Below are 25,900 nucleotides of genomic sequence, written 5' to 3'. Positions count from 1 at the left end.
CCAAACTGGATGGTGTGAGTGGTTGCACAGCCCCTGTAAATTTACTGAAAATCACTGAACTGTACACCTAAAATGGAGGAAATTTCATGTATGTAACACATGCCTCAATAAATCTGTTAAAAAATAATGACGACGACCATAGCCCAGCAATCTGAAAACCTAAGGTGTGCAGGGTCTCTGATCTAGGAGTCTACCTGCCCTTAGGAAGGAGGAAATTGTGTCCCCTCATCTTCCAGGCAGGAGTTGGGAGGGGCAGGAGCCGTTCCTGAGTTTCGGGCAGATGGTGAGAGGCTTTCTCTGGCTCCTGGAAGTTGACAAGGATGAAAGAGAAAAGAACCTCTATCATCCCATGGCCTGGCCCACAGCCCCTCCCCCCCTGGGGCTCCCACTCCAGTCCTGGCGGGATCCCCGTGTGCACGTGCAGCGCAAGGCCTAGCAGGTGGTCCTGGGTCCAGCAGAGGTTTGGCAACAGCAGCCCCAGACCTGTCCTTTGTCAGGGTCCCTCAGAGGGCCCGGGGGGTCAGGAAGGAACAGAGAGGAGCAGAGATGCAGCAGATCCTGTTGCAGAGAATTCCATGCTGTAGAGTATGTGCTCCCAGCAAAGGAGGACTGAGACCCTGTGTCATTCATCTTGACGTCTTTAACACTAGAGTAGCGGCGCTTACAGAGTGAATGAATGAATGAATGAACTCCCACCACGGTAAGCATTATTACAGAAAAAGGAACAAGGCTGAGAGGTCACAGAAGACGAACTAGCCCTTACAAAGTTGTTCAGGATGGCCAAGGGCTGCACCTCTCAGACGTCCAGCATCACAGCAGCTCTTGAGACTAGACGCTACTGATCCCAGAGCCCTGATGTCTGCTTCTCTTCCTGTAATTCATCTCCTTAAATAAAAATGTTTTCATTACACAAATAAGGCATGCTTGTCTTACATAAAATTAGAAAATTAACAGAAGAAAAGAAAAATCACTTGTCATTCCTCCAGCTAGGGATAACATACATTGTGATGTCTCTTTCCAAGAATTTTTGTGTCTATAAATAAGTATATGGTATGCTTTTAAAAACTAAGACGGAACATAACGTTTTGAAACCTGCCTTTTCACTCCATGACGTATCATGAATGTCTACTGACCAAGACTCTGTCCGTTGTAAATGTCAGAAACCCAAGCCAAATTGGCTTCAGCCACAAAGGGAATCTATCCACTGGGTAATTAAAAAGTCAGAGGCTCACATGAAGTCCTGAGGAATCCTGCTCCCCATCCCCTCCTTCCTCGAGGTTGGTCTCATCCTCCAGCAGATCCTCGTGCGATGGCCCTCTGGCCCCCGCACCCTCAGAGCCCGGCATTGGCATCCTCAGGGGGAAGAAGCCTCCTCTTTCCCAACGGTTCCAACAAAGCTGAGAAGTGAGTCCCTTCCGTCCCGCTGGTCTGCTGGGAGCCCCGGACCAACCCTGCGGTTGGGAGCTTGTCTCTCTGTTCTCTTCAGTGGGCTTTCTTACAAGCCCTCACCACCCCTGCATTTCGGGACAACCCGCAGGACGGAGCGTGAGAGGTGTGATTCCCTAAGAAGACGTGGGGTGTGCACTGAGAAGGGACGGTGCAGGGCCAGGAAAAAGGACCATTTCTCCAATAACACCTTTCCTATCAACACGGGCTTCATGTCCAGCCTCTGGTGACAGTACGCATGGTTCCACCGGTGGATGACTACCGTTGATCAACCCAACCCCTGGGACACACACTGAGGCAACTTCCAGCTGTTGCTGTTGGCAACTGTGCTGGAAAGGAAATCCCAACACTACACCCTTGCCCGTATCCTTCACCTATTCTTAATTCTCCCGAATCAGGGTAAAACAGTTACTGATCTTTATGAACTAGATGATTTTGGGAGTCTAGGCAAAACTGCGAGAGAAGCCCCACTTTTCTGCTAACCATTCTAAGCTCTTGTCTCCTCAGCTCTTGGAACCCAGGCTTCCGGTTACAAAGGGCTCCCAGTGAGACCTACACCCAGATCTCCCATCCCCACCCCGAGGCTGGTTCCAGACAACGAAGTAACTTCTTCCTTTCCAAACAAAACTCTCATTTTAAAACAGGCTGGTCTCGCTTCGGAGGAAAGCAAGGTAAGTATCTGGATAAAGTAAAGCATGGAGTAGCTGAGCTTGCTGAAGTGTGGGATGAGTTTGAGGGGAGATGGTTTTGAGTGGGGAGGGAAGTCTGGCTGGCTCTCATTTTCAGGCTTATCCTCCCTCACCCCGCAACCCCGCAGGTGATCGGAAACCCGCCCCCTTCCGAAAGGTGGCCTCCCCTTTCCTGCACTTTGACCCTTGTGCAAATGTGGTCGCCACTGCTGGGAGAGGGCCAGAGAGACCGTGGCAAAGCTGGGCATGAGCTAAAATCCTATTCCAACTGTAATTTTGCAAATGACTGGTAAAGCTGATAAATGTTTGAAACTTTCTTGGCCTGAGGCAGGATACGTTAATAAATGATTGTGAGATGCACAGAACACTTCACCCGCTCACTTCTAAGGTGGGCAATTCCGACATGGAAACAGACATTAGAATATCACACCTAGAAGCAGGTGAGTCAGCCTCTAACCCTGTCACTCCCACTAACAGATGATAGTAAAAAAAAAAAAGGCCGTTACCCTTTTCTATGAAATATTAGATAATAACATTCACTCAATCCACCCTACCAGGTTGCTAGGCGAATTGTATGAGCTAATGTCTGGGAATATACCAAGTACTATACAAACACAGGGATATTTGTTGTTGTCAAAGTCCTTTCAGGAAGAAAAATACTTTTATGAGCTCATAGAAATGTAGTAGAATTGAGCACTAATAAACCTATTTGTCTAATATAATCAGAGTCGAAACTATAGAATTTTACCTTTTCTTCCAAGAAAGGCCTATAAGCAAAATATTCATATTCTGTTCTCAGCGACAAGTTCAACTGCCAATAGATGAGTTCAGAATCCAAAGGATATGTTCAAACGTATTCCTAACCCTGTGACGTGTCTGGATTGCTCCATTGAGCCTCAGGAAATCAGAGAGAAATATTTATGTGTTAAAAGCACTTTCTCAAGAAAAATTCCAGGGTGCTCGAAGTTTTCTGATCTTTCAGAGGAAAAGCTAGGATACATATTCCACTCATTTCTTTAGCAGGTCTTTAGGGACCTCCTTTGATTCAGGTACCAGATTAGGTGCTGGGAGACGCAGTCCTTACCCTCAAGTAGCCTCTGGTCTGACGGAAGAAGTAAGTGAACAAATACAGTTTAGTCTAAGTGCTTAGTTAAAAGCAGACACACCCTGGTTAGTACACTCGCTCTGCTTGGCTGTGGTGGTGCCTGAGTGTGGGCACAGGGCCCTGGAACCCCGGGCCCCTTTCACCGGCTCAGAGGACTTTTTGCCTCGTGTGGTTATAAAGAGACACGTCTCCATCTCCTTCAAGACAAAGGAAAACCACCTTGTGAATATCTGTGTGACCAGAGTATGCTTGGCAGGATCACTGCACTCAAGCCATTTCTAGTGTTATGACTTCAGTGTTCACAGTCTGGGTAAGGGAGCGCGGAAAAGTGGTTCTTGGATTTCATACAATGTTTTGAAGGGGTCAAAGACTCTTCAGATCAACTCCATGTGAAGCCTGCACTGAGCCAAGCCACCCCCCCAGCTCTGCCTGTCCCCTAATCCTGACCCGCAGGCTCCCTGCCAGGCCCCGCCAAGGCTGCCAGTCACCGGGAATTACGCGCTGGTGCTACCAGCACGCGGGGCTCCTGGGAGATGAGACCAGACTCATTTTACCTTGCTTGTTAAGCCAAAGCTTCACGTTTTATTGCTAATGTAATTATCTGTTTAGTTGTTTGCTGCTCTAGGGGAATATCTAGTACCAAGGGTACAGCTGGCCTCTAAGGCACTGTCATGCGAATCCCCAAAAAAGCCCCCTTTGCACAGGTCATTTAAAAAGGCGTCCCCTCTGGTCGGATGGGGCCCCCAGGAAAAGGGCCTGGTGGCCTGGGCTCTGGTGGACTTCAGCCCCATCCACCCCTCCGTGGCTTTGTGCAGCGTACAAACTGCACAAGAGGGTGGCAGCCGGCGTTAAGTTCTGCATTCTAAGCATTTTGTTTTGGCTCTAGAGAGTACAGTATCTTCTGTATTAAAATGATGCTCATGTATGTCAACTATATTTCAATTTAAAATATGCTGAATGCTTAAAGGATCTCTTTACTGTGGGATTATCATTTTCTTTGGTATACTTTTCTTTATAAAAATGCCAAAAGAAGCATTATTAATAACGTATTTTTAAAACTTACGAAAGTAGAACTTACCTTGCAAATCCTAATATTAATTTTGCTTTCATGCTCTGCTTTTCCCCTGTGGTTTTCACGCCTAGGTTTTAAAGGAGAAGTGTTACCACTTTTGTATCTTATTCCTCTTCCTATCCCCGCCCCCTCCCAATAAAATTCTTGGGACAGGGAATCAGCTTTACATCATGAAGCCAAGATTTTAGAGCAGCGTCCTAGGATGCCTCCTTTACTCCACAACTGCAATATTTTAAAAGAAGAGACCAAGTTTTCGTACAGCCAGCCTAGGGAAATATTCCCACGTGGTTCTTATGGTGGGGTGTGCCCTGGTGGGGGGGGGGGGCGGGTAGGGTGGAGGTGGGAGAAACGGTCACACAGAAGGAACTCGAACAGGCACTACTGTTACCAGCCAAGTGATCCCCAAAGCCCAAGTGTCTGTTGCATTAGGGAATAGCTGCGGTGTACCCAAAGTGTTCCTGAGGGCTGAGCATTTGTTAATTGGATGCTTCATAATTCCCGGAGAACTTCACCAGTGGGCCATGAAACTTAAAGCTAAACCAGCAAGTTGCAGAATAGACAAGGTTAAGAAGCCAGTTCCTCAGGGATGATTACAGGATGTTCCATCAGGGCGAGAGTAATTCCTGTTATCTCCTCACTGGGGGTGGAGGGTGGGAATATGTGAAATTTAGGTGCAGGGCGGTCAGGTAGGGCCTGACCTACTGGGATGGGCGGGCTGTACAACAGGCCTTGAATAGGCTTTTGTTGAGTGAATGCAGGAGCCTCTGGGGCAGGGCAGCTTTCAGAGGCCTTCAGCTGTGACAGTTTCCCCGCCCTGGCTCTCCGTTTAGGGGAGAAATGCTTTTAGGGAGCGGAGGGCAGCTGGGGTGGGGTCGGGGAGGGCTGGAAAGAACCAGGGGCAGCTCTGAAGGCCGGGGCTCCTGCCGACCTCATACGATGACTGCGACGGAACATGGAAGCCTGCTCCCCAGAGAACGTTGCAAATACACAGAAACACAGGGTTAGATACATTCAGTGAACCATTTCTCCTCGCCAGGGGGAAGGGAAACGTTCAGAGAGTGCGGCGCTTTTCTACCCCTGGCAAGGACGCCCTGGAGTTTTTGGCAGCCTGGGAGACGGCGGTGGGATTCAGGAGCTGCCTGGGAAGGGCGGGCGGGGGCCGCCACGACATTCCCAGACTGTCCCGGACCCCCGACTCAGGATCTCACCCCGGGAAGCGCTCGGAGGAGACCCAAGTGGGGGGATGGGGGGCAGGGCTGCAGCCGAGGGCGCCCAGGGGTCCGAGGGGCGGGAGTCTGTAAAAGAGAGTGCAGGGCGCCGAGCAGCCGCCCGGAGAAGGGGCGAGAGAGCTTGTCTTCAGGGGAGCCAGGAGTCTAAACCGGGGCGAGCCTGAATCTACGCAGAGTCGGTACCAGGAAGGAGCTGGTCTTCTTGGGGAAAAGGTGCAAAAAAAAGTGCAAACGGTGGCGGGGTGCGGCGGGCGGAGCAGGGCGTCCCGCGCGCGGACACCCACTGAACCCCGGCTGCTCGGGCGGGCGCGGGTTGTTGCCGCGGGACACCCCCCCCCGCTTCCCCGCCCCCCAGGACGGGCCGGGCGCCCGCGCTGCCTCTCCCCCGCGCCCCCTCCCCTCCGCCCGCGCTGCCTCTCCCCCGCGCCCCTCCCCCGCCGGGCCGCCGAGCCCAGACGCGAGCGCGGGGCGCTGGGCGTCAGGCGGGCGGGCCATGGCGCGGGCGCGGGCGCGGGCGCGGGCGCGGGCGCGGGCGGCGGGCTCGCGGGGCCGGCCCGGGCGGTGCGGGCGGGGCGCGCTGCTGGTCTGCGTCGCGTGGACCGCGGGTTGGGTGCTGGCGGCCGCGCTGCTGCTCCGCGCGCACCCGGGCGTCCTCTCCGAGCGCTGCACCGACGAGAAGAGCCGGCGCATCCTGACCGCGCTGGTAGGTGCCGCCGCCGCCGCCGCCGCACTGCCCCGCCCCGCGCCGCGCGCCCCGGGGGCAGGGCTGGGACACCCTCCGCGGGCCCCGGGAGCCGGGGACTCGGGCACGGCCGTGGGCCGAGGGGAGGGGGCCTGGACACGGTGCGTGGGATGCGGTCTCCAGTGTGGGACTCTGTCCGGGAGTCCTCCGTGCGCGGGCGGGGATGTCTCCCCCCGTTTCGCCCAAATTGGTCCTTTGTCCCAAGAGAGTCTTCCTGCCCGACTGCTCTCCCGCCGCCCCCAGCCCGCGCTCCTAAAGCAAGTGTTCGGGTCTGCTCCCAGTCTCCCGACTCGGACAGCGGGGCTCGGGGCGCGGGCCGCTGAGGGCTCGGCTCGGGGAGTCCACGCCCCTGCCGCTGGACTCGCCGTTCGGTCGCTCAGCCGCTGTTCGGCGAGTCCAGCCTGGGCTGCACCTCGCCGAGCCCCGTGCAGACGGCTCGTAGGGCCCCCGCCCCGCTGCGCCCCAGAACCGCGGCTCTCCCCGGCGCGGTCTGCTGGACCCAAGACGGAGCGCGTTCAGGCGAGCGGAGCGCGAGGGAGGCGGTCGGACCCTGGGGTCCGAGCGGGGTCTCCGGACAGGGGAGGGCCGGGGGTCTCCATAGCTGAGCCCGGCAATTAGGGAGAGAAAGAAACGCCTGGGCTTGCAGGCTGCTGCTGCGCGTTCTGGGCCCCAGAGGCTCATTAGTTGATTCCGAACGCTGGCTGCTCTTTGGTCTGTTTGGTTCGGAAGATGATGCGCATTAGGAGACTTGGATAAAGGTAGGAATCCCTAAAACGAAGGCCAAGAAAGGTGAAGGTAACGGCAACTATTGTTACATTGATTGAGTGTTCCCTTCCTAAAATACTGACATGTAAGTATTCGGTGTGAAAAATGATCTATTTTCTAAGAGACCTTCAAGAAACGCATGGGAAGTTTTCAGTCCAATTGCTTGCATCTGGGTGAGCCTTTTGAGATTGTAGGTTTTCAAAACGTGGTAGCATAAAGGCTTTCAACTAAATGATTTTTTTTTTAAAGTGAGATTGGAAAAACTAAAGGAATGAGGTGAAACGGACAAGCTAAACCAAATCATTTTTCCTAATTGAGTCTGACGTGTCCTCATGAATTGATCATAGCGTTGGTGAGATACTCATCGATTCCCTCCATCCTATCTATCAATAATCTATCCATTTATCTGTTCATTGTTACACTGACGTTCTATCAAGTTTTCTTTAAGTTACAAGAGCTCATTGATTTTCCTCAATAACTCCTCTAAAAATTCCTTTCACTGATAAAGATTTTTTTCCCTCTGTTTTGGGGAGACTGATTGACTAATTATGGTGAAAAATGAATACCTGGGCCAGGATGAATATCCACGTACCAAAAATAATAGTCTTTTAGATTAAAATAAAAAACAAACACTATTTTTCATTTCTTTACCTTTGGTGAGAGAAGGCCTAATGGAAATTAAATAGCCTAGTATAACTTAAGTCATTGCTAATCGTAACTTTCCCAGCATTCCAGCTCATAAATTAAAACCAATTCTGTTTGGAGGCTGAACCAACATATCTCCTGTGGCAGCCAATCTTCCCTGCTGCCAAAAGAACTATCTGAAATACCATGTCTGTCTGTCTGTCTGAAGTTCACCTGACTGGTTCTCAATGACCTGATTTTGGGGGGAGCATCATTTGGAGGCCCCCGCTGAGGCCGCCGTTTCTCACGCTCTGCTCAGGACCTGACTTTCCCTCTCTACCCTCTCCATTCTGGATTTGCTGGCGGGAACCCCACATAGCACTGTGGCTCCCTTTCACCCAGGACACTGTGAACTAGACTGAGGTTTGAATAGGACCCCAGTCTCCACATCACAGACTCTGCCGGGCCCTGGCGGCCACGCAGAGGCTGGCATTGTGGCACTGTGGCCTCCCAGGACTGAATCGAGCCTCTGTCTCTCAGCTCTGCCGGTCCTTTCAATTCATTCTGCCTGGCTTTTATCCTTAATAATAAAACTGGCTGTTATTTTTCTGACTGGCCTCCAGACTCTCATTAGCTTTCACTCTGAATCCCAGAGCACAGAAGGAATAGCTGCAGCTGAGCCAGAGGGAACCCCTTTCCCTTGGGCGGAGCCAAGGGAGTTGTGAACCTCTGAGCACGTTCCCGGGCCCTCATGCCAGGCAGGTGAACACTGCTGGCCCGTGGAGGAGTCTGAGGGTGAAGCTGAGGGGCTGGTTAGGAGCGGGGAGTCATGGGTGCTGGTGCCCCCCCGAGCCTCACTCCACCTCTGGAGGGGGCCCACCACACTCCAGTCTCAAGAGACAGTGTTGGAAGAGCCAGCTGGATTGGTTCCAGAGTCGAGCCCAGGTCTTCCAGCTTCAGAATTTTCTGGGCAGACGGCAGCCCTCCTTTTTCCTGCGGCTTTTCAGCTCATCCCGTAATCAAGACATCTCTGTGAGGTTTCCAGAGCCCCACTTTCCCAGGGAACCGTGTCAGCAGGCTGTGCCAGGCTGACTAGCGTTGGGTCTGACTGTTCACAGGCCCGGCTTCCGGTTCTGCAGGCAGAGCGCCTCCCAGGGCGGCGGGGCCGTGTGCTGCGGGTGCCCGCTGAGGCTCACTCGGGGCGGGCTCTGTACTAAGTAGTTTCACACGTATTAATTCATCTGATCTCAGCCTCTGGGGGGTACGTACTTTTATTCCTCCCATTTCACAGATGGCGAAACCAAGCCCCAGAGAGGTGGAGTAACTTGTCCCGATTCGGGGTTACTGTGTCGTGGAGCCAGGATGTGACTCTGGTAGTAGAAACCCCATGACAGAACTGGCTCCTCCAATACTGAAAACCATAAGTAACAACTGGGCATACTGAACCCTTCCATAGCGCATCACTGTCAAAGCATCTCAAAAAGATTCCCACAGACTCTCTGTTATTCAGAAGGTTTACGTCCCTCCCGGCTAGTGAGATCTTGATGTGACTCAATTTAGTTGCCTACATCTGGGATTTCTTTTTAACAGGGCAGGCTTATCTTTCTTTGCTCTGATAGAAACCCAAGGTCCCAGCGCGACTACAGCATCCAGGGCACATACCCAGAGAGATATTATAGCAGGGAATGACTCTACTTTCCTGAGTGCTTTGGCCACGTTTGTAATGTCTATCTTCTAAGCTGTCCAGGGGTCGAGAGGGGTTGCAGAGTGGCCTGACTAATTGCTCTGAGATTCTGCAATGCACAGCGTAACTGCTCCGTGAAGGAATTCCATCGTGAGATATGAGGGCTGCTAACCGCATAGGAACTTAATTCTCCTTAAAAACAAAAACAAACACACAAAAGAAAACCCAGCCCTTGGGCATGACCTCTGAGACCCTGTCACCGGTTTCCCAGACTAGAGAGGACAGGTTTTGTTTTTGCCTGAGAACCGAGATACAAGCCAGAGAGGGAGGTTCTAAGGAACCACCACTGAGAACGCTTTCTACAAGAACTGGGGCTGCTGGGAGTGTGCATTTGCACGTTTGCACACAACCTATAAGAAATATGAATTCGCTGTTTCATCAATTTTAAAAAAAGCCAGTTAACTACAATGAGACTTTATTAACTTGGTTTTTTTCCCAGCTTATCTTAAAATCTGATACCTGTGGATTTTGTATGCAAACACATTTGGGTACAGAAATGTACCTGTTCAAGATGGCAGTTAGGGCCTCCTCATATCCAGAGGAAAGTGATTTTTTTTAAATGGAGTTAAAAGTACATTACTTCTATTGAGTTTAAAAAGATGAGCTACCTCAATAGGACATGCTGCTAATAAGGTAATTTCACTCTTGTCTCTACCACGATGACACTGTTTAATTAGCTTGTAAACTTGTAATCTGTAAATTTACTGGTTTTTAAAAGCCGAGCTAAGTCTTTCTCTGAGTTTAGCAAGCACAGGCATGCAGAAAGCTCCCACAGAACTCACTGGAGCTCTGGTAACCGGAAGAGCCACAGTGGATGAATTTTACATTCTGTATCAGAAGAGTAGGGACTGATGTGACAAAAAGGCCTCATCACAAAGGGTGACGACAAAGAACAGCTCTGCACTAACTGCCCTTGCGTACACTTTGCTTTCGTGTAAGCCATCTCCCATGACAAACGAGGTAGCCAGGGCACGGAAAGTTAGGTCAGAAACCTAGGACAACACCTCCAGTAGCCGGTGGCCCGGCAGGGCTCTTGGCGCCCAGCCCCACCGCCCGCCCTTCCTGATCCGTAGCTTCCCCACAAGCTGCCAGCCGTCTGGAGGCATGCCTATACCTCAACGTGCTGACCTTCAGAAAAATGGCCAAAGGTAATGTTCCCCGCCAAAATCAGCAGACTACATGCCAAATTTCCTTGCAACCCCTGTTTGGAACTGCCTTCTAAATTTGCAGGGGCAAATCGTATGGGTTCGATTTGAATTCGATTTCATCGACGCGGTACAGTTTCGTAGAAAACACCATGCTGTGGGGAGCCAGTGGGGGCAGGGGATGGTGCGGTGGCTCACGGGGGTTATTTAATGGAACCTGGGGCAGAGGAGACAAGAATTCCCACTGGCAGGTGGGGCGGCCTCCCAGGGAAGGTGCGTCTGACCCTTGCAGGGGGGAGCATTCTGTCAGGTGGAGACACAGCAAGTGGCGTTTTGGGCAGGATGCCCAGTCCCTGACGCACTGGCACTTGCTCTAACCCTGCCCTCTGCTCCCCTGAACTGTCTGGTTCTCTGAACACTCGAGCGACTTTGCATCTGTGGGTTCCTCGGCAGGTCATTCCCTGCCCTCTCCCTCCTGGTCCGCTAGGCAGACTCGCAATTCATCTTTCAAAGCTGAGCTCGGTGCATCTCTCCAGGAGGAAGCCTCCCCGGCCCCCTGCCTTCTAATGACCAGGGCTGGAGGGAACTAGAATTCAGAGACCGCCAGGTCCTCTGCACCCATGACCTTGGTTGACCTTTACAGGTCTCCCACGACACAGTGTCATCATCCCATGTTAACAGACTTGGAAACTAGCCACAGGCCAGCAAGAGGCTGAGCCCAGAGGCAAACCCAGTTGGCCCCAAAGCCAGGCCTGGCCATGTGCCTTTCTTGCTTACACTCCACTGTCATCTGAGGAGTCTGAAAGGCAGCCACCTCGCTCTGTGACGCCTGAGCCGGGCACCTGTAGCTGCATCGTGGCTCAGCTCACACACGGCACTGTTAGCTGGAAGGTGGCTGCGTGTGCCCGAGGCAGCTTGCCCACGGCCACTCCCTGCCCCGGGGGTGTGGAGTGGGCTTCTGGGCCCACAGGTGTCTCTCATGGCCAGCGACAGTTTCGGCCGCAGTTCCAGATGAGGAGAGTGAAGGCCCTGGGCAGTCACAGCTGACACCCTCAGCACTCCCTGCTCTCGTGCTGTGGCCCAGCCAGGGCCCACGCTCCTATCTTGCCCTCCCCACGTCTCTCCTCAGCCTCCCCTCTCCCTTCTGCCCAGCACAGCAGGATTCTGAAGCTCGCAGCTCAGGACCCACCTCCTCCTACCAAACTCGATTGTATCACCTGCTTTTCTTTCTTTTCCAGTTCTGTTCTGTCCTTCATACAAAAACACCTTTGATTAAACTACAAATTTGACGACACTCTAAAAAGGATTATGGAATTGAATTAAACCATTTTGGATATTGCCTTAGGGGCTTTATAAGGCAATCAAGAAATAAATGTTGGGCTTCCCTGGTGGCGCAGTGGTTAAGAATCCACCTGCCAGTGCAGGGGACACGGGTTCGACCCCTGGTCCGGGAAGAGCCCACATGCCACGGAGCAACTAAGCCCGTGCGCCACAACTACTGAGCCTGCGCTCTAGAGCCCACGAGCCACAGCTACTGAAGCCCGCGCGCCTAGAGCCCGTGCTCCGCAACAAGAGAAGCCACCGCAATGAGCAGCCCACGCACCGCAACGAAGAGTAGCCCCCGCTCGCCGCAACTAGAGAAAGCCCGTGTGCAGCAACAAAGACCCAACGCAGCCAAAAATAAATAAATTTATTTTTTAAAAAAAAGAAAGAAAGAAATGTTGCCTTTTCTTATCAGGCTTATTACAGAGATGTGAAACTCTGTAAATACCAGATAAAATAGGACAAAGCTGCAGCAAGTAAAATGAACACCCCACATTACTTCCGTCATTCACATCTTTTTTTACTCTTGGGAGTCTCAATCATTTAAACCTTTCATTACCACCTTACCTCTAAGATTATCCTGAAAGGTCTCAGAGGAACCAGAATCAGCTGATGCTTTCTTCCGAGGCACCGTGATATGGAAGCAACTCCAAGCAAAGAGAGTCACTCAGAGGGTCCTTATGCCTTTGATGCTCCTCATGACCCCATGCCTTGGAAAGAGGTACCAGGATGAAAAGTAAAAGGATGGCATTTGACCAAAATGGTGTTAAGTTAAATTGCAAGATGTACACAGCATCAAGTGTATTTAAAACAGTTTCATGGGTGTTTATTAATACAGCTGCATTATGGTTGCCTGCTTTCCAAAGACAAAAAGCCAGCCCCAGGCAAACAGGGAGCACTCCCAGACTCCAAGATCGGGACTCCATCGCGTGCATCTTTGGGTTTGGCAAGCGTGACATCCCCACCACCCAATACGGTGCGGTGCCGAGATCTAACGCGGCAAAGGAGAAGCAACTTGCGGGAGCCCCTCAGCAGGAAGCTGGGCTTGTCTTGGTCCTTTTGGGCTGTTGTCCAGTTACTGCCTGAAACGGTCCCTGAAATCCAGATACTTGTTTCAAGAACAGGGAGCATATCTTTTTAATAAGTGTTTTGGTCATATGCTTTGAACAAGTCACTGAGAGTATTTATAAAGATCCACAATCCCTTATCCAATGCTCTGTGGCCAGGCCTGTTTTGGAATTCACACTGTTTTGGGTGTTAGATAATATGCAGCATATATATACTTTCTGTTTTGCATATGAGGCAGCACCAGTAATCAAACAAATCCAGCTGATTAATAACTCTGCAGCAAAGTATATGCAAAGTCACAGGTCAAATACATTCAGACCATAAATAGGCTCTCATCTTTTCAGTCGGATTTGACACTCCATGAGGGCGAAAGAGTCATGGAAAAACTTGTAGTTTTCAGAACTTTTTGGATTTGGGGATTATTCACATATCCAAGCATTGGAGGTATATTTTCTGACTTGAAGGAGCTGTATATAATCTACTTGGGGTTAATAAAGCTGAGCAGCACGGAACAACCAGAGAGTCTGGACAGCGTATAATTACATACCTGACCTGCCTTTGCCCACGTGGGAGGAAGATGCATCTGGGGGGAAACAGGTGGAGTCAGGAAATAGGCTCAACCCTAATAAACGTGGGTCCAGAGGTTTAGGTTTCCTGAAAGAGATAAAAAAGAAAGAGAACAGAATAATAATCCTCCCTTTCAATCGGTTTCACACTGGCATCTCCTGCTCCCCCTCTAGCAGGTCTGAAGGACAGGGCCTGGCTGGACCGTATTCTTAGGACGGATGCTTGTAGTGTCGTGGTGGGGTCACCAGGTCCCCCATTGGGCCCAAGAGCCTGACGTTTAGGAGAAGTTCCCCATTTCAGGGTCCCTGAGTGCCTTCCTCACCACCCCCAGGAACCGAACAGCCCCCGCTTCTGGAATTTACCCTGCAGGGCTCCTCTTCTGCAGGTGCCCGGTGCCTGCCCTGCCAGCCACGAGGCCTCTTCTACCTCCAGTTTCCTGCAGTGGGCTCTCCAGACCCCGTAGTCCCCCAGAACCTGCTGGCCTTACAGCCACACCGCTTCCCGGTGACCACAATGGGCGCAAGGACCGGTTCTAGAGGAAGGGCCATTCCTGGGGTCGCCGGGGACCCACCTCCCGAGGTCTGGCTGACCTGTACTTGACCGGGGGTTGAAAGCTCTCTGGGTGACCCTGACGTGAAGCCAAGAGTTGGGAACCACGGGCCTGGCCCAGCCCTTTCACTGATAGTCAAGGAAACTGAACGCAGACGCAGAAGGCCTTTGCCAGCATCCCCCACCTCAGCTGGAAGTGGGGGAGAGTAGAGACCTGCTTCCTAAGACCTGGGCCTGGGCCTGATGGAGAAAATCGCTAACTTGAGGCGCTCTTTCAAGTCTTTTTTTTTTTTTTTTAACTTAAATGTATTTATTTATTTTGGCTGCGTTGGGTCTTCGTTGCTGTGTGCGGGCTTTTTCTAGTTGTGGCAAGTGGGCTCAGAAGTTGTGGCACACGGGCTTCAGTAGTTGTGGCTTGTGGGCTCAGTAGTTATGGCACACGGGCTCAGTAGTTGTGGCACACGGGCTTCAGTAGTTGTGGCTCGTGGGTTCTAGAGCGCAGGCTCGGTAGCTGTGTCACACGGGCTTAGTTGCTCCGCGGCATGTGGGATCTTCCCGGACCAGGGCTCGAACCCGTGTCCCCTGTATCGGCAGGCGGACGCTTAACCACTGCGCCAGCAGGGAAGCCCGCACGACTTTCTCTTCATCATTCCTCTCTGACCCGAGCAGCCGCGTGGTTCACTCTGGTGAAGGTTCTCTGCACAGCTGCTAGGAGTGTGCTGGGCGCCGGGACCAGCCTCGTGTCTATGCGCTGCCCCTCCGCCGTGTGACCCACTGCCCCCTTCCTTCCAGTGCCAGGACTACCGGGGCGGCACACTCGGAGGAGACCTGTGCGAGGACCTGTGCGTGGCGGGGCAGCTACGGTACCGGCGCTGCCTGTACTACGAGCGGGGCAAGAAGGTGCTGCAGGCTGACTGGCGCGGCCGGCCCGTGGTCCTCAAGTCCAAGGAGGAATCCTTCGCCAGCTTCCCGCCGCTCGGCCTCCTGGATGGTCAGCCCGAGGCCGGCGGCCCCGGCTTCCCGGAGGCAGAGCTCCTCCTGCTGGCGGCCGGGGAGGTCAAGAGCGCGCTGGGCCTAGAGCTGGCCGAGGGCGGCCTGGGGCGGCTGGGCCTGGGGCGGCGGGGGCCCCGGCTGCGGGGTCAGCTGGCCAGCCTGTGGGCGCTGCTGCAGCAGGAGGAGTTCGTCCTGCTCAGCCTGCTGCGGGGCCGCAGCCCCCACGCGCCGCCCGTGCTGGGCTCCTGCGGCCACTTCTACGCCGTGGAGCACCTGGCCGCGGGCAGCCCCCGCCTCCGGGCCCTCTTCCCCCTGGACGGCGCGGCCCGCGGAGGCCGGGCCCAGGCGCGCGCGCTCAGCGGCGTGGCGCTCAGCTTCCTGGACATGGTCCGCCACTTCGAGCACGACTTCTCGCACCGCCTGCACCTCTGCGACATCAAGCCCGAGAACTTTGCCATCAGGAGCGACTTCACGGTGAGTGGCTACGGCGTGTGTTTCGCCCGTGGAGGGCAGGCTTGGGTCCGGGTGGTCCTAAACGAGGGGGGTTCTGAAATCGGGGGGGACCCTGCAGCGTTATGCAACCTTCTAGCCAGGACAACCTCGACCTGCCAAACCTTCCGAGTGGGAATGAGAGAATTTAAAGAACGGAGGCGCCTGCCCGGTGCCGAACTGGGAGGACAGCCGCTCGCAGCAGCAGGCGCGGTCTGTCCTCCTCGAGGGCTGCTCTGTTGTCTCCAGAGCGACTTAGCGCCTTCTTAGGGCTATTTTGAAAGCAAGCAAATTGTGCAGCAAACAGTCTTCAGGAGACGAGGAGCCTCGGAGGATGAGGAGGGAGGCCGGCCTTTGGGGGCTTTTGTACAAAGGCTCAGTAGGGGGACAGTTTTCAAGCTGTCCATGCTCTAGCATGATGGGCAACTTTTCTTTTTTTTTTTTTTCTTTTTTTAATAATATGCCTTTTTTAAAAAAAATTTATAATTTATTTATTTATTTATTTATGGCTGTGTTGGGTCTTCGTTTCTGTGCGAGGGCTTTCTCTAGTTGCGGCAAGTGGGGGCCACTCACACTTCATCGCGGTGCGCGGGCCTCTCACTATCGTGGCCTCTCTTGTTGCGGAGCACAGGCTCCAGACGCGCAGGCTCAGTAATTGTGGCTCACGGGCCTAGCTGCTCCGCTGCATGTGGGATCTTCCCAGACCAGGGCTCGAACCCGTGTGCCCTGCATTAGCAGGCAGACTCTCAACCACTGTGCCACCAGGGAAGCCCCGCAACTTTTCTAATACTTTCTTCTGGAGAGGTTCTAGTTTCCCTTCTGTGGGTAAGACTTCTAGAGGGACAACTGGCGTTTCGGTGCCTTACACAAGGGAAAGTCCTGCCCAGGGGGACACGTCAGCCTCTGCAGGCTCTGCAGGAGGCAGGTGAGTTTTATGTCCCACTCCAGGCAGTGCCGGCCTACAAAGAATGAACCGAGGTGGGGAAGCAGCAGGAGGACTGGCGCTCCGGGTGGGCTGTGGCCCTCCAGGGCTTCCCTGGTGGCGCAGTGGTTAGGAATCCACCTGCCGATGCAGGGGACACGAGTTCGAGCCCTGGTCTGGGAAGATACCACATGCCGCGGAGCGACTAAGCCCGTGAGCCACAATTACTGAGCCTGCGCGTCTGGAGCCTGTGCTCCGCAACGGGAGAGGCGCGACGGTGAGAGAGGCCCGCGCACCGCGATGAAGAGTGGTCCGTGCTCGCCGCAACTGGAGAAAGCCCTCGCACAGAAACGAAGACCCAACACAGTCAAAAATAATAATATAAATAAATAAATTTAAAAGCAAGCCCTCCAGGTGATTCTGATGCGCGTTCAGTGTGAGAACTAGCAAACTGACGCACCAGCAGGTGGGTTCCCCCTTTGGTCTGCATTGCAGCGGGGAAGGAGCGCTGTCCTTCAGGTAACGTGTAAGAATTGATGACTCGCAGTCATTCACTTTCTCGGGTCCCCCCTTGCAGGTCTTGAGAATCTGTCCAGCGGTTGCAAAAGAACTAGGAAAACATCTTTACTTCTTGCTCCCAAACTGTTGCCAGAAAGTGCTCTTTTCAAACAGATGACGTTTCCTGCTCTAGAGGCACACTTTTCAGTGGAGAATGAAATAATCCTCATCAATCCGTTCTAGTCTGATGCTAGGACCATGTCTGAAGATGATGTAAGTTAGGTAATTTTGTGCAGGAAAAATTTTATGATTCTCCCCATGTTATCTAAGAAACCTCAGGCAGGTTTTTCTGTTCATTTTGTTACTGTTCTTATTTTAGGTGCATAGAGTTATGCTTCCAGTAGCTGTAATCCATTCTACAGCATACACTAAACTTAAAAAATAAATCTGGCTCTTCCTGGGAGATGAGAAGGGAACAATCAGAGCTGGAAGAGAGAAGTAACAGGGAGCTGAAATTCCACCAGGGGCCCAGGGGATGCTGGGGAGATGGCCAGGAACTACCAAAAGAAGAGAAGGGTCTTGTAGCCCCCCCAAATAAATTATGAAAGACAACAGACTCATTAGCACAGCCTCATATATTTTTAGTGTATTAACCAGTTTAAATAATGAAATGAGCTCTTTCTTTTGTCTGAATAATAAGATAGGAAAAATTGATTAAAATGATAATTTCTGTTTGCAGAGCCTGAATTAGTAATTAGACAAGGCTCTTAAATAGGGAAAAGTTCCCTGTTCTTTATTTTCATTATTCTCCACATATTTTGAAATAAAGTATTTTCCCTCCTCTGTTTTACTGAATAATCCCCAAGAAGCTTTACTGCATTCTGGCATCAATCTTGAAGGAAAAAACAGAAACAACAACCTGGGAATGTGCCTCCTGACTTTCCAGAGAATTGAGATGTAAATGAACACTTTTTTGAGACACTACCAAAGGGAGAAGGCTGATATTTTGAGGTTGACCTGTGAAGGCTTGTGAAATGCCACAGCCTCCATAAACCTCATCGAGTCTTCTCTTTAATACCTTGAAGCTATACACTGCTTGATTTGGGCAGAGTCCAGGTTTTCTCAGGTTTGAGCTCATCTTTTTTTTTAAATTCAGGTGGTGGAGGAACATCTGCATAATTTAGACATTATTCTTTTTCTGGTTTTGAAGCCTATTTGGGTTGAAGCCAGGAAGATAAATCTGAAATTCCAGGGGCTCATCACATTTTCACGCTGATAGTGGGACTTAGTTTTTGATGCTGCTGGATCAGGGTCCATATGTATCGACCCTAATTTGAGAACTTTGGCTTTGCCACTCCCTGCACTCCCCCTGCTCCCCGCAGCTGGAAACCAGTCAACTCAGGTAACAGCATAAACAGACGGCCTACGTACTGCCCACCCAACTCTCACCATCACACCCTCCACCTGTCCCTTGAATGTAGTTTTCTTTTGTTGCTTATATTCATAGAGATAGATTATCTGTGTCTCACAGCTTTTGTATTCCTGAGCCTTGAATGTCAGAAACCAAAGTGATAAAGCAACAGAAGGGGAAATCAATTCATTTTAAAGATATTTCAGAGATTCAACTTTTAAATCTGAGAAAACTTTTAAAGATGAAAAGTGATGCTAGTTCCACATTCTAGGCTTTCACTAGTGACCACAAAGGTCCTTTCTGCAGTTAAAGCCTTGCCATACCATCTGTGCCAGGGGCTTGTATGTCCCCAGCACAACCTGGCTCCTCTTCCCTGCTGGCAGATTTCTGTGACCCCTGAAGTCTGTGACACTTGCACCTGCAAAGGGGAACAGGGGTGGGGTGGTACTGCAGGGCTCCCTCTGTGCTGCGGCCTTGGGGGTCCTCTTCAGAGGTGTGTGCTGTTTCAATTACAGGTGGTGGCTATTGACGTGGACATGGCCTTTTTTGAGCCTAAAATGAGGGAGATTCTTGAGCAGAACTGCACGGGAGATGAAGACTGCAATTTCTTTGACTGTTTTTCAAAGTGTGATTTGCGAGTGCACAGGTGTGGAGCCCAGAGAACCAACAGCAACCTGCAGGTGAGCAATGCTGCTGTCCTCTCTGTGGGGGGAATCCTGTCCTCTTTGGGGGGGACCCTGTCCTCTCTGGGGGAGACCCTGTCCTCTTTGGGGGGGATCCTGTCCTCTCTGGGGGGGGACCCTGTCCTCTCTGGGGGGGATCCTGTCCTCTCTGGGGGGAGACGCTGTCCTCTCTGGGGGGGATCCTGTCCTCTCTGGGTGCCTCTGCCTGCCACACTGTGACATCCCGGTGACGTAGCTGAAGGTCATCACCCTTGCCTTGTCACCTGGGCTCGGTGTGTCCAGTAAGGGCAGGGATGGTGGGAGACGGGGATCATTTGTTCTTAGTCGTCTACCCCGGAGGTTGTCGGCCAAGTGACCCCATGGGGCTAATGGATGGTGCTCCCAGCACAGCCTTTACTGGGTCCCCCAGAGCCATGAGGACTTGGGTAGCCCTTCTCTCTGGGTCTAATTTCTGCATCTACACACACACACACACACACACACACAGAATGAGCACCCAGAGACTGATTTACCAAGGATAAATCTAGAAAAAGGGCAAAGCAGTCCTGAAAACTGGCCAAACCAGAGAGGGTGGGCGACACCACAGATCGGACAGGCAAGGGGTTAGGCCAGCAGGTGGTTAATAGAGGGAGAAAGTGCATGGGTCCCACATCCAGGAGACCAGTGATAAGTAGGAACCCATCCTGGCTTCCAGCTCTCAGATCCGGTCTAGAGTAAGGGAGACCCAGATGTGGGGCTGGAGACCCCTGCACTGGGAAGACATTCCCCTCTTGCGGCAGAAGCTGTCTGCTCCCGGCCCTCACTCCAGGCCCTCGGGTGGGTGTGGATGAGCCGGGCTCACAGGTGTTGATCACAACCAGGAAGAGGTCATGGCAGGGAAGCTGGGCGCACCTCCACCACCGCTGATCTGTGCTCTAGCGTCAGCCTTCCTACTCTGTCATTCTCCTATCCGGTCCACTCCGCAGTCTCACCTCCACCACAGTCTGTTCCTCCCTACAGCCCTCCAGCCCATAAGGCCAATATAACCCCGGTGCACACCTGGTGATGGGGCCAGAGCCTGGGGCTGAGTCACGCCGGCACAGAGGACTGACCTGGGGAGACCTGGACGGTTGTGTAGTTAACCTGGCGGTCCTGGACCAGGCCGAACAAGGCCCTGGCTTGGCAGCCTCTCCAACTTAACGTGGGCTCACACCCTCGGTGGGTCTGCAGCGCAACCATTCTTCTCCAGATGTGGGAACAAGATGCTTTCACTAGAGCATCAACCACCCTGTGACCTCAAACCACAAAGTGAAAACACTAACACCTGCCCTCTGCAGCATAACTGGAGACTAGGGTTGTATCCTTAATATATAAACGGCTCTTACAGAGCCGTTAAGCGGTGAGAGGTACACACACACACAACTGGCAAGAGAAGAACATATGACAGATACACGGGAGCTGAAATGCAGACGGCCAGAGAACCTGGAAAATATTTAATCTTACTATTCAAAGACATGCAAATTAAAACCCAGCGATAATAATTTTTTACTTTTAACTATTGGGAATAGTTGTTAAAATGCTATTAATTAACAGGTGAGGCTTCAGAGAAATATAAGTAAGAGTCTATATTGTTAACGTGATTGTAAAATTCTACATCCCTCTGGAGGGTGCATGACTGTTGGAAATACTCATTCTCTTTAGCTGAGCAATTTCATTTGTGCACCTTTTCCGATTACTGCCTTTGAATAAAGACCCAGAAACGAAATTACGCTTCCTTTAAGGATATGAGAAAATATGAAGCATTCATTAAGCGAAAAAATGCAGGTTACAAATCAGTATTTACCCATGATCTCATTTTCGTTAAGTAGTATGTGATTGGGAAAGAAGATATCAAAACGTCAAAAGCAATTACTTACGGATGATAGGATTACAGATAATTTTTATTTTCTTCCTTTTGCCCTATATTTTATAAATTTTCTACAGTGGTATGTATTACTTTTCTAACTTACACTTTTACTCAGGAAAAAAAAAAAAATCCCTGCCCTGCATCAGTTGATTGACAGATCAAAGGAATAGAATTTTTTAAAATTGCAGAAGTAGACCTAATGACATATGGGCATTTAGTATGTTATAAAGGCAGCCTCTCAGGCCAGTGGGAGGGAAGCTGGGTTATACAGTGAGTGGTGCTGGTAAAGTGGGTATTCGGCAACAACAAACGATCACATTAACTCCTGGTTCACTCCTTATATCAAACTAAACTCCAGATGACTCAAACACTTACACCTAAAAAATGGAATCCTGAATGTTCCAGAAAAAACTGGGAGAATTTCAAGTATTATCCTAGAGTTCGGAGGCCTTTCTAAGTACAGAACAAAGCTCAGAGGCTATAAGAGGAACAACTGACACATTTAACCATTTAAAAAAAAAATCCACATGGCAAAAACCAAACAAAGTTACAAAAAATATGAGCAAATTTAAAGGTTAAATGAGAAAATTGGCAAAATATTTGCAACTGCTCTTACAGACGAGGAGCATAGAGGACAGAGACAGCCCTTATCTGTCTGAGACTCAGAGCTGCTGAGACTCAGCGCATCCCCCAGCATCGTCCCTGGCTCACGGTAACCCCACATCCCAGGGGCAGCGTCTAGTGATTGGTCAGTGGGGAGGGGGGAAATGCAAAGCCCAGCCCCCTGGCCTCTATAAGGAACAACTCTGTAGGCCATTCCAGTACCAGAAGTTTTCCTTCTCCCTTAGTTCCATGGAAAGATGGTTCCTGAGAACGCCCCTCAATAAATCCCTGCATGCAAACCTCCACCTTACAGTCTGCTCCCCAGGAAACCAATCTAAGCAGGGGACTAATGTCCTTAATATATAAAGAGCATTTACGTATCAATATGAAAAAAGTTAACAATCTGATGGAAATGTGGGCAAAGAACATCACCTTGACCACTCACTGGAAAGGAAGCACAGATACTTTCAACCTGACTGATAAGAAGAGCAATACAAATTAAACCATTTTCATTCAACAGTTGACAAAAAAGAAAGACAACACGTGTTGTTAAGGGCATTCTTGTCATACGCTGCTATGAGAGTGTAACTCGGTACAACTTTTATGAGGTCAATCTGGCAATATCAAAACAAAAAATGTGCATACCCCTTGGCCCAGAAATTTCATTTCCAGAAGTTTAGTCATATGCAAAATAAAAAAGAAATATGTGCAAGATATGTATTGCAGCATTTTTCATAATAGCAAAAGTTAGTGAACAACCTAAATTTCCATCAATAGGGAACCAGATAAATAACTTATGATATGCATTTGAGGTACAGCCGTTAAAACAAATGGAATATCCTTATAAGGACTGATTTGGAAGGCTCTCCCTGATATTTCGTTAAATGGGAACGGAAGCTATAGAACAGTGTGTGTAATATACTCCCATCCATGTAAAGTAAAAGAAAAAAGAAATGCATGTATATTTATAGACTCTCCAGAAGGACATTCAAGGGAGTGGTTGCCTCTCAGAGCCAGGAGCCGAGTGTCTGGTTGTCAGGAGTGGGATGGAGACTTAAGATTACAGCCTATCTTTTGGGACATTTTCAATGTTTGCCCCTGAAAATGTATTATCAACTCAAAAGAGATATAAGATAATTTGTTTTTAAACAGAATCCTCAGTCTTGCAGAGGTTGGGAAACACAAGTCAAAATTATAGAAACAGTAGCTCTATAAAATTGAGGCATTTGTTAATTGAGTCTAATATAAAGTGTGACATAGAAAAATGGAGCAGAATATTAATTATGCAGCGCTCCGTCCAACAGGGAGGAAACCATGAAGGCTGTAAAACGGACAGCGTGTTTAAATGCAGAATTTAAAGAGATCTTCAGCCTCAGTGAATTTCATACCCAAGGAGAATTAAAGGCTGTGAGACAGTGGCTTAATTTTTACTTCTCCTAAAATAAAACATCTCAAAGTCTCCTCAAAAAGAGTCTGCAGCCTTTCCCTTCCAATATACCTTTTTTTCAGTGAGCCTCAAAGTACTATCACGTTTGCATACCCCTTGTCACCAGCGTGTCCTGGGGCCCTCAGGACAACCCTGCCAGGTGGCGATGACTGTCACCGTGACCAACCTATGGATAAGAAAGTGCGCCCTCAGGGGTGCGGTGACGGCGGGGCTGGCGGCCTCGGGCCTGCCCAGGGCCCAGTCCTTACGCAGCAGCCCCCGCCTGTGACCTTCTGCTGCGGTGCCCTCAGTTCTTTCTGAGTGTCACCCGGAGCTTCCCCCTCGGCATTTCCACCGCACGCGGGGTGGCCTTCTCCCCGCTGGGCGGGTTAGGGTCCAGGAGGGGCCCTTCCAGGAGGCCCCCGGGCCTGAGCTGACAGCCCCCTCCCGCCCTCCCCCAGGTCGTCTGCGACAAGATCCTCCGCCACTGGTTCTCCTCGCCCCGCCGCAGCCCCGCCGTGTCGGCCCCGCTGCGGCGGCAGCTGCGGGCGGCGGTGCTCGAGTGCGCGGCCCCGGGGGCCCAGGACGCGGCGCCCCGCGTGCTCGCGAAGCTGCGGCGCCTCCTCCAGGCCGCGCTGCGGGAGCTGCAGGAGGACGAGTAGCGGCGGCCCCCGCGCGGTGAAGGGAGCGCGTCCGCGGCGCGGACAAGGGCCTCGGGGACACTTACTGTGTGCGGAGGGGGCCGCCCGGCGCTGTTCGTCCCTCAGCCGCCTCCTCCCTCTGCTCTGCTTTGAGGACCCCCTCCGGGCCTCGCCCGTCACCCCTTCGAAGGGACACGAGGAAGGGGGTCCCTGCGCCGCGTTCTCGGAAGGAGGCTCCGCTGTGCCGGAGCAAAAGCCCCGCCGCGTCCCTGCAGACGTCATCACGTCACAGAGCGCACCTGCGTGTGCGCGCGCGCATGCGCGAGGGTGAGTGCGCACGTGGCCGTGAGAGTTGCGCAGGTGTGTGGCCGTGTGTGCACGCGTGTGTGAGCAGGTGGGTGTGAGCGGGTGAGGGTGTGGGCCTGTGCGCCTCCGGGCGGGGAAGGTGCCTTCTGTGGCCTATCCACTGGCACCGCGGGCCTCGCTAGCAGAGAAGAGTCACCTTGCTTTTGGAATTGAAAACAATAAAAAACCCAAGTCTCATCTCTGGGAACTGTAGTTTGTACTGGCGAGGCTGTGAAAGCACAGTTTACAGTGTTTTTCATTTTGAGGAATGCATGGATTTTACGGATTGTAACATCGGTTTTAGGGAGCACTTCATCTCTTATCACAGCACATCCTCCCTGGGAGCAGGGGTTGCCGGCTTGGTGAATTCAAGGCAGAGCCAGGGCCGGGTGGCCTGTGCTCAGTGCCTGTCTGTGACCCGGCGCCTCTCTGCCGCTCCAGTGAAGACCAGGCCGCAGGCCCCATGTCACCTGTTGGCAGAATTGGTTCCAGGGGGTTCCCGATGCTGCCGCTCTGCTGCAAGAGAGCAAACGGGAGGAAACCGCATGCTGGTCACTCCCCGGGTCGGGCACGTGGAGCCGGCCAGAGGTCTGTCCACCCTGGGGGGGGACATAGGCCGAGTCCACATCTGGGGAGGGTGAGAGCTCAGCAAACCACCACAGGCCACCCTCAAGGTAAACCCAGAAAGACGCCAAGAGAGGATTAGGGATTCTGTTGATGGTTGACAAACAGGAGAAGACAAATTAATCTGAAGTTTTAAAATATCACAAATTGACAAATTCCAAGTATTCCTCTTTTCCTTGCCCAAACCCCTTCTGATGCAGACAAAGAGCAACTGCCTATGTATGCTGGTTTGGCTGCATCTCCACTCACCCTGAAGAAGGACGTGTTGGGGGGTGTAGTCTAAGGCCCCCCAGTTCTAACTCTGTGACTCCCCACACTCTGGTTGGAAGGACCCCCTCCCCTCCCCCATCACCACTGGCATTTTCCACATGACTCTGAATTTCATCAACGGCCTCCTCTAATCAAATATATGAACGACCCACTCTGCCTAGCAGGCAGTAAAAATCCACGCCTGTCACTTTTGTGGCAGAAGTAAATTAAAACTAAAGTTTGAGCACAGGCCCTGGATTAGTAGATTCTAAAAGAAAAGAGAATTGGCTGCGGTGTGCCCAGCGGAGGCTTGTTGCACCTGAGCTGTGCTATTCGAGGTTGTGTCTGCAGTGGTGAGGGTCTCAATGAGCCTCGGGACCCTCGGGGCAGGTTCTCTTTCTGAGCCAAAGGTTCCCACGAAGACGGTGAGAAATAGACGTTGAGGGAGGGAGGCGCAGGGGCTTTGCGGTCTGTGCCCTCAAAACAGTCGGCTTTTGCATTGTGAGGGCACATGGGTCTCCTGTGGTTGCCCTGGGGTTACAGCCCTTCCTTGGCCTTTGAGCTAACCACCCAGGCAGTGGAGGGAAAAGGTTCCTTTTCACTTCAACCAGAATGGAAACAAATGTTTCTGTTTGTCATGGAGGCTGTGCAATATGTAATTACCCAACACAATAGTGTTTTTATTGCTGAAAAGTGCAGTTTATTCCTTCCCCTGTGTCTGACCACGCACCTCACACACAAACACACACAGACACACACCACGCCCCTTTCCCATCCCGCCTGGAGAATTCCCTCTATGGCAGTATCTCTTAGACTGCGGTGAAGTTCAGTTTTTGTTTTTTGTTTTTTTTTCAATTTTCAAACCCTTGCAAAATAATACTTTTATATAATACAATAAACAAACACTGTATCTGTATTTAATATTTTTAATGTGACAAGTGAGATTGTTTCTTGCTTATCTGATTAAACAACCACCTTATTTGTAGGGGAAAATGTCTGCCTAAATATTTCTATGTTTTGTTTTAATAACATGCCTAGTAGACAAAACACGCTCAGTGCTGTG

General features: G+C 51.5%; 1 protein-coding gene across 1 annotated transcript; it reads left to right on the top strand.

Annotated features, from left to right (window-relative positions):
* The first annotated feature begins 1,309 nt into the window (after nt 1-1,309).
* DIPK1C (divergent protein kinase domain 1C) lies at nt 1,310-23,640 on the top strand. The gene is made up of 8 exons (XM_068562474.1): nt 1,310-1,404; nt 1,954-2,117; nt 2,264-2,369; nt 5,349-5,547; nt 5,897-6,244; nt 14,861-15,535; nt 18,897-19,061; nt 23,440-23,640. Exons 1-8 carry the CDS (start codon nt 1,310-1,312, stop codon nt 23,638-23,640), a joined length of 1,953 nt encoding a protein of 650 aa, XP_068418575.1.
* Nucleotides 23,641-25,900: the final 2,260 nt, after the last annotated feature.

This window comes from Eschrichtius robustus, chromosome 14 (genome assembly GCF_028021215.1).
Source record: "Eschrichtius robustus isolate mEscRob2 chromosome 14, mEscRob2.pri, whole genome shotgun sequence".
NCBI lineage: Eukaryota > Metazoa > Chordata > Mammalia > Artiodactyla > Eschrichtiidae > Eschrichtius > Eschrichtius robustus.
The sequence above is the reverse complement of the archived record's forward strand: the minus strand, read 5'-3'. Positions and strand labels throughout refer to the sequence as shown.

Excerpts from the sequence above, each read along its gene's own strand:
- DIPK1C (XM_068562474.1), top strand. The coding sequence starts at position 1,310 with ATGGCCCTCTGGCCCCCGCACCCTCAGAGCCCGGCATTGGCATCCTCA. Across the intron at positions 2,118-2,263 it reads TCGCTTCGGAGGAAAGCAAG|GTGATCGGAAACCCGCCCCC; the intron begins GTAAGTATCTGG and ends GCAACCCCGCAG. Across the intron at positions 2,370-5,348 it reads AGAGGGCCAGAGAGACCGTG|GGGGAAGGGAAACGTTCAGA; the intron begins GCAAAGCTGGGC and ends TCTCCTCGCCAG.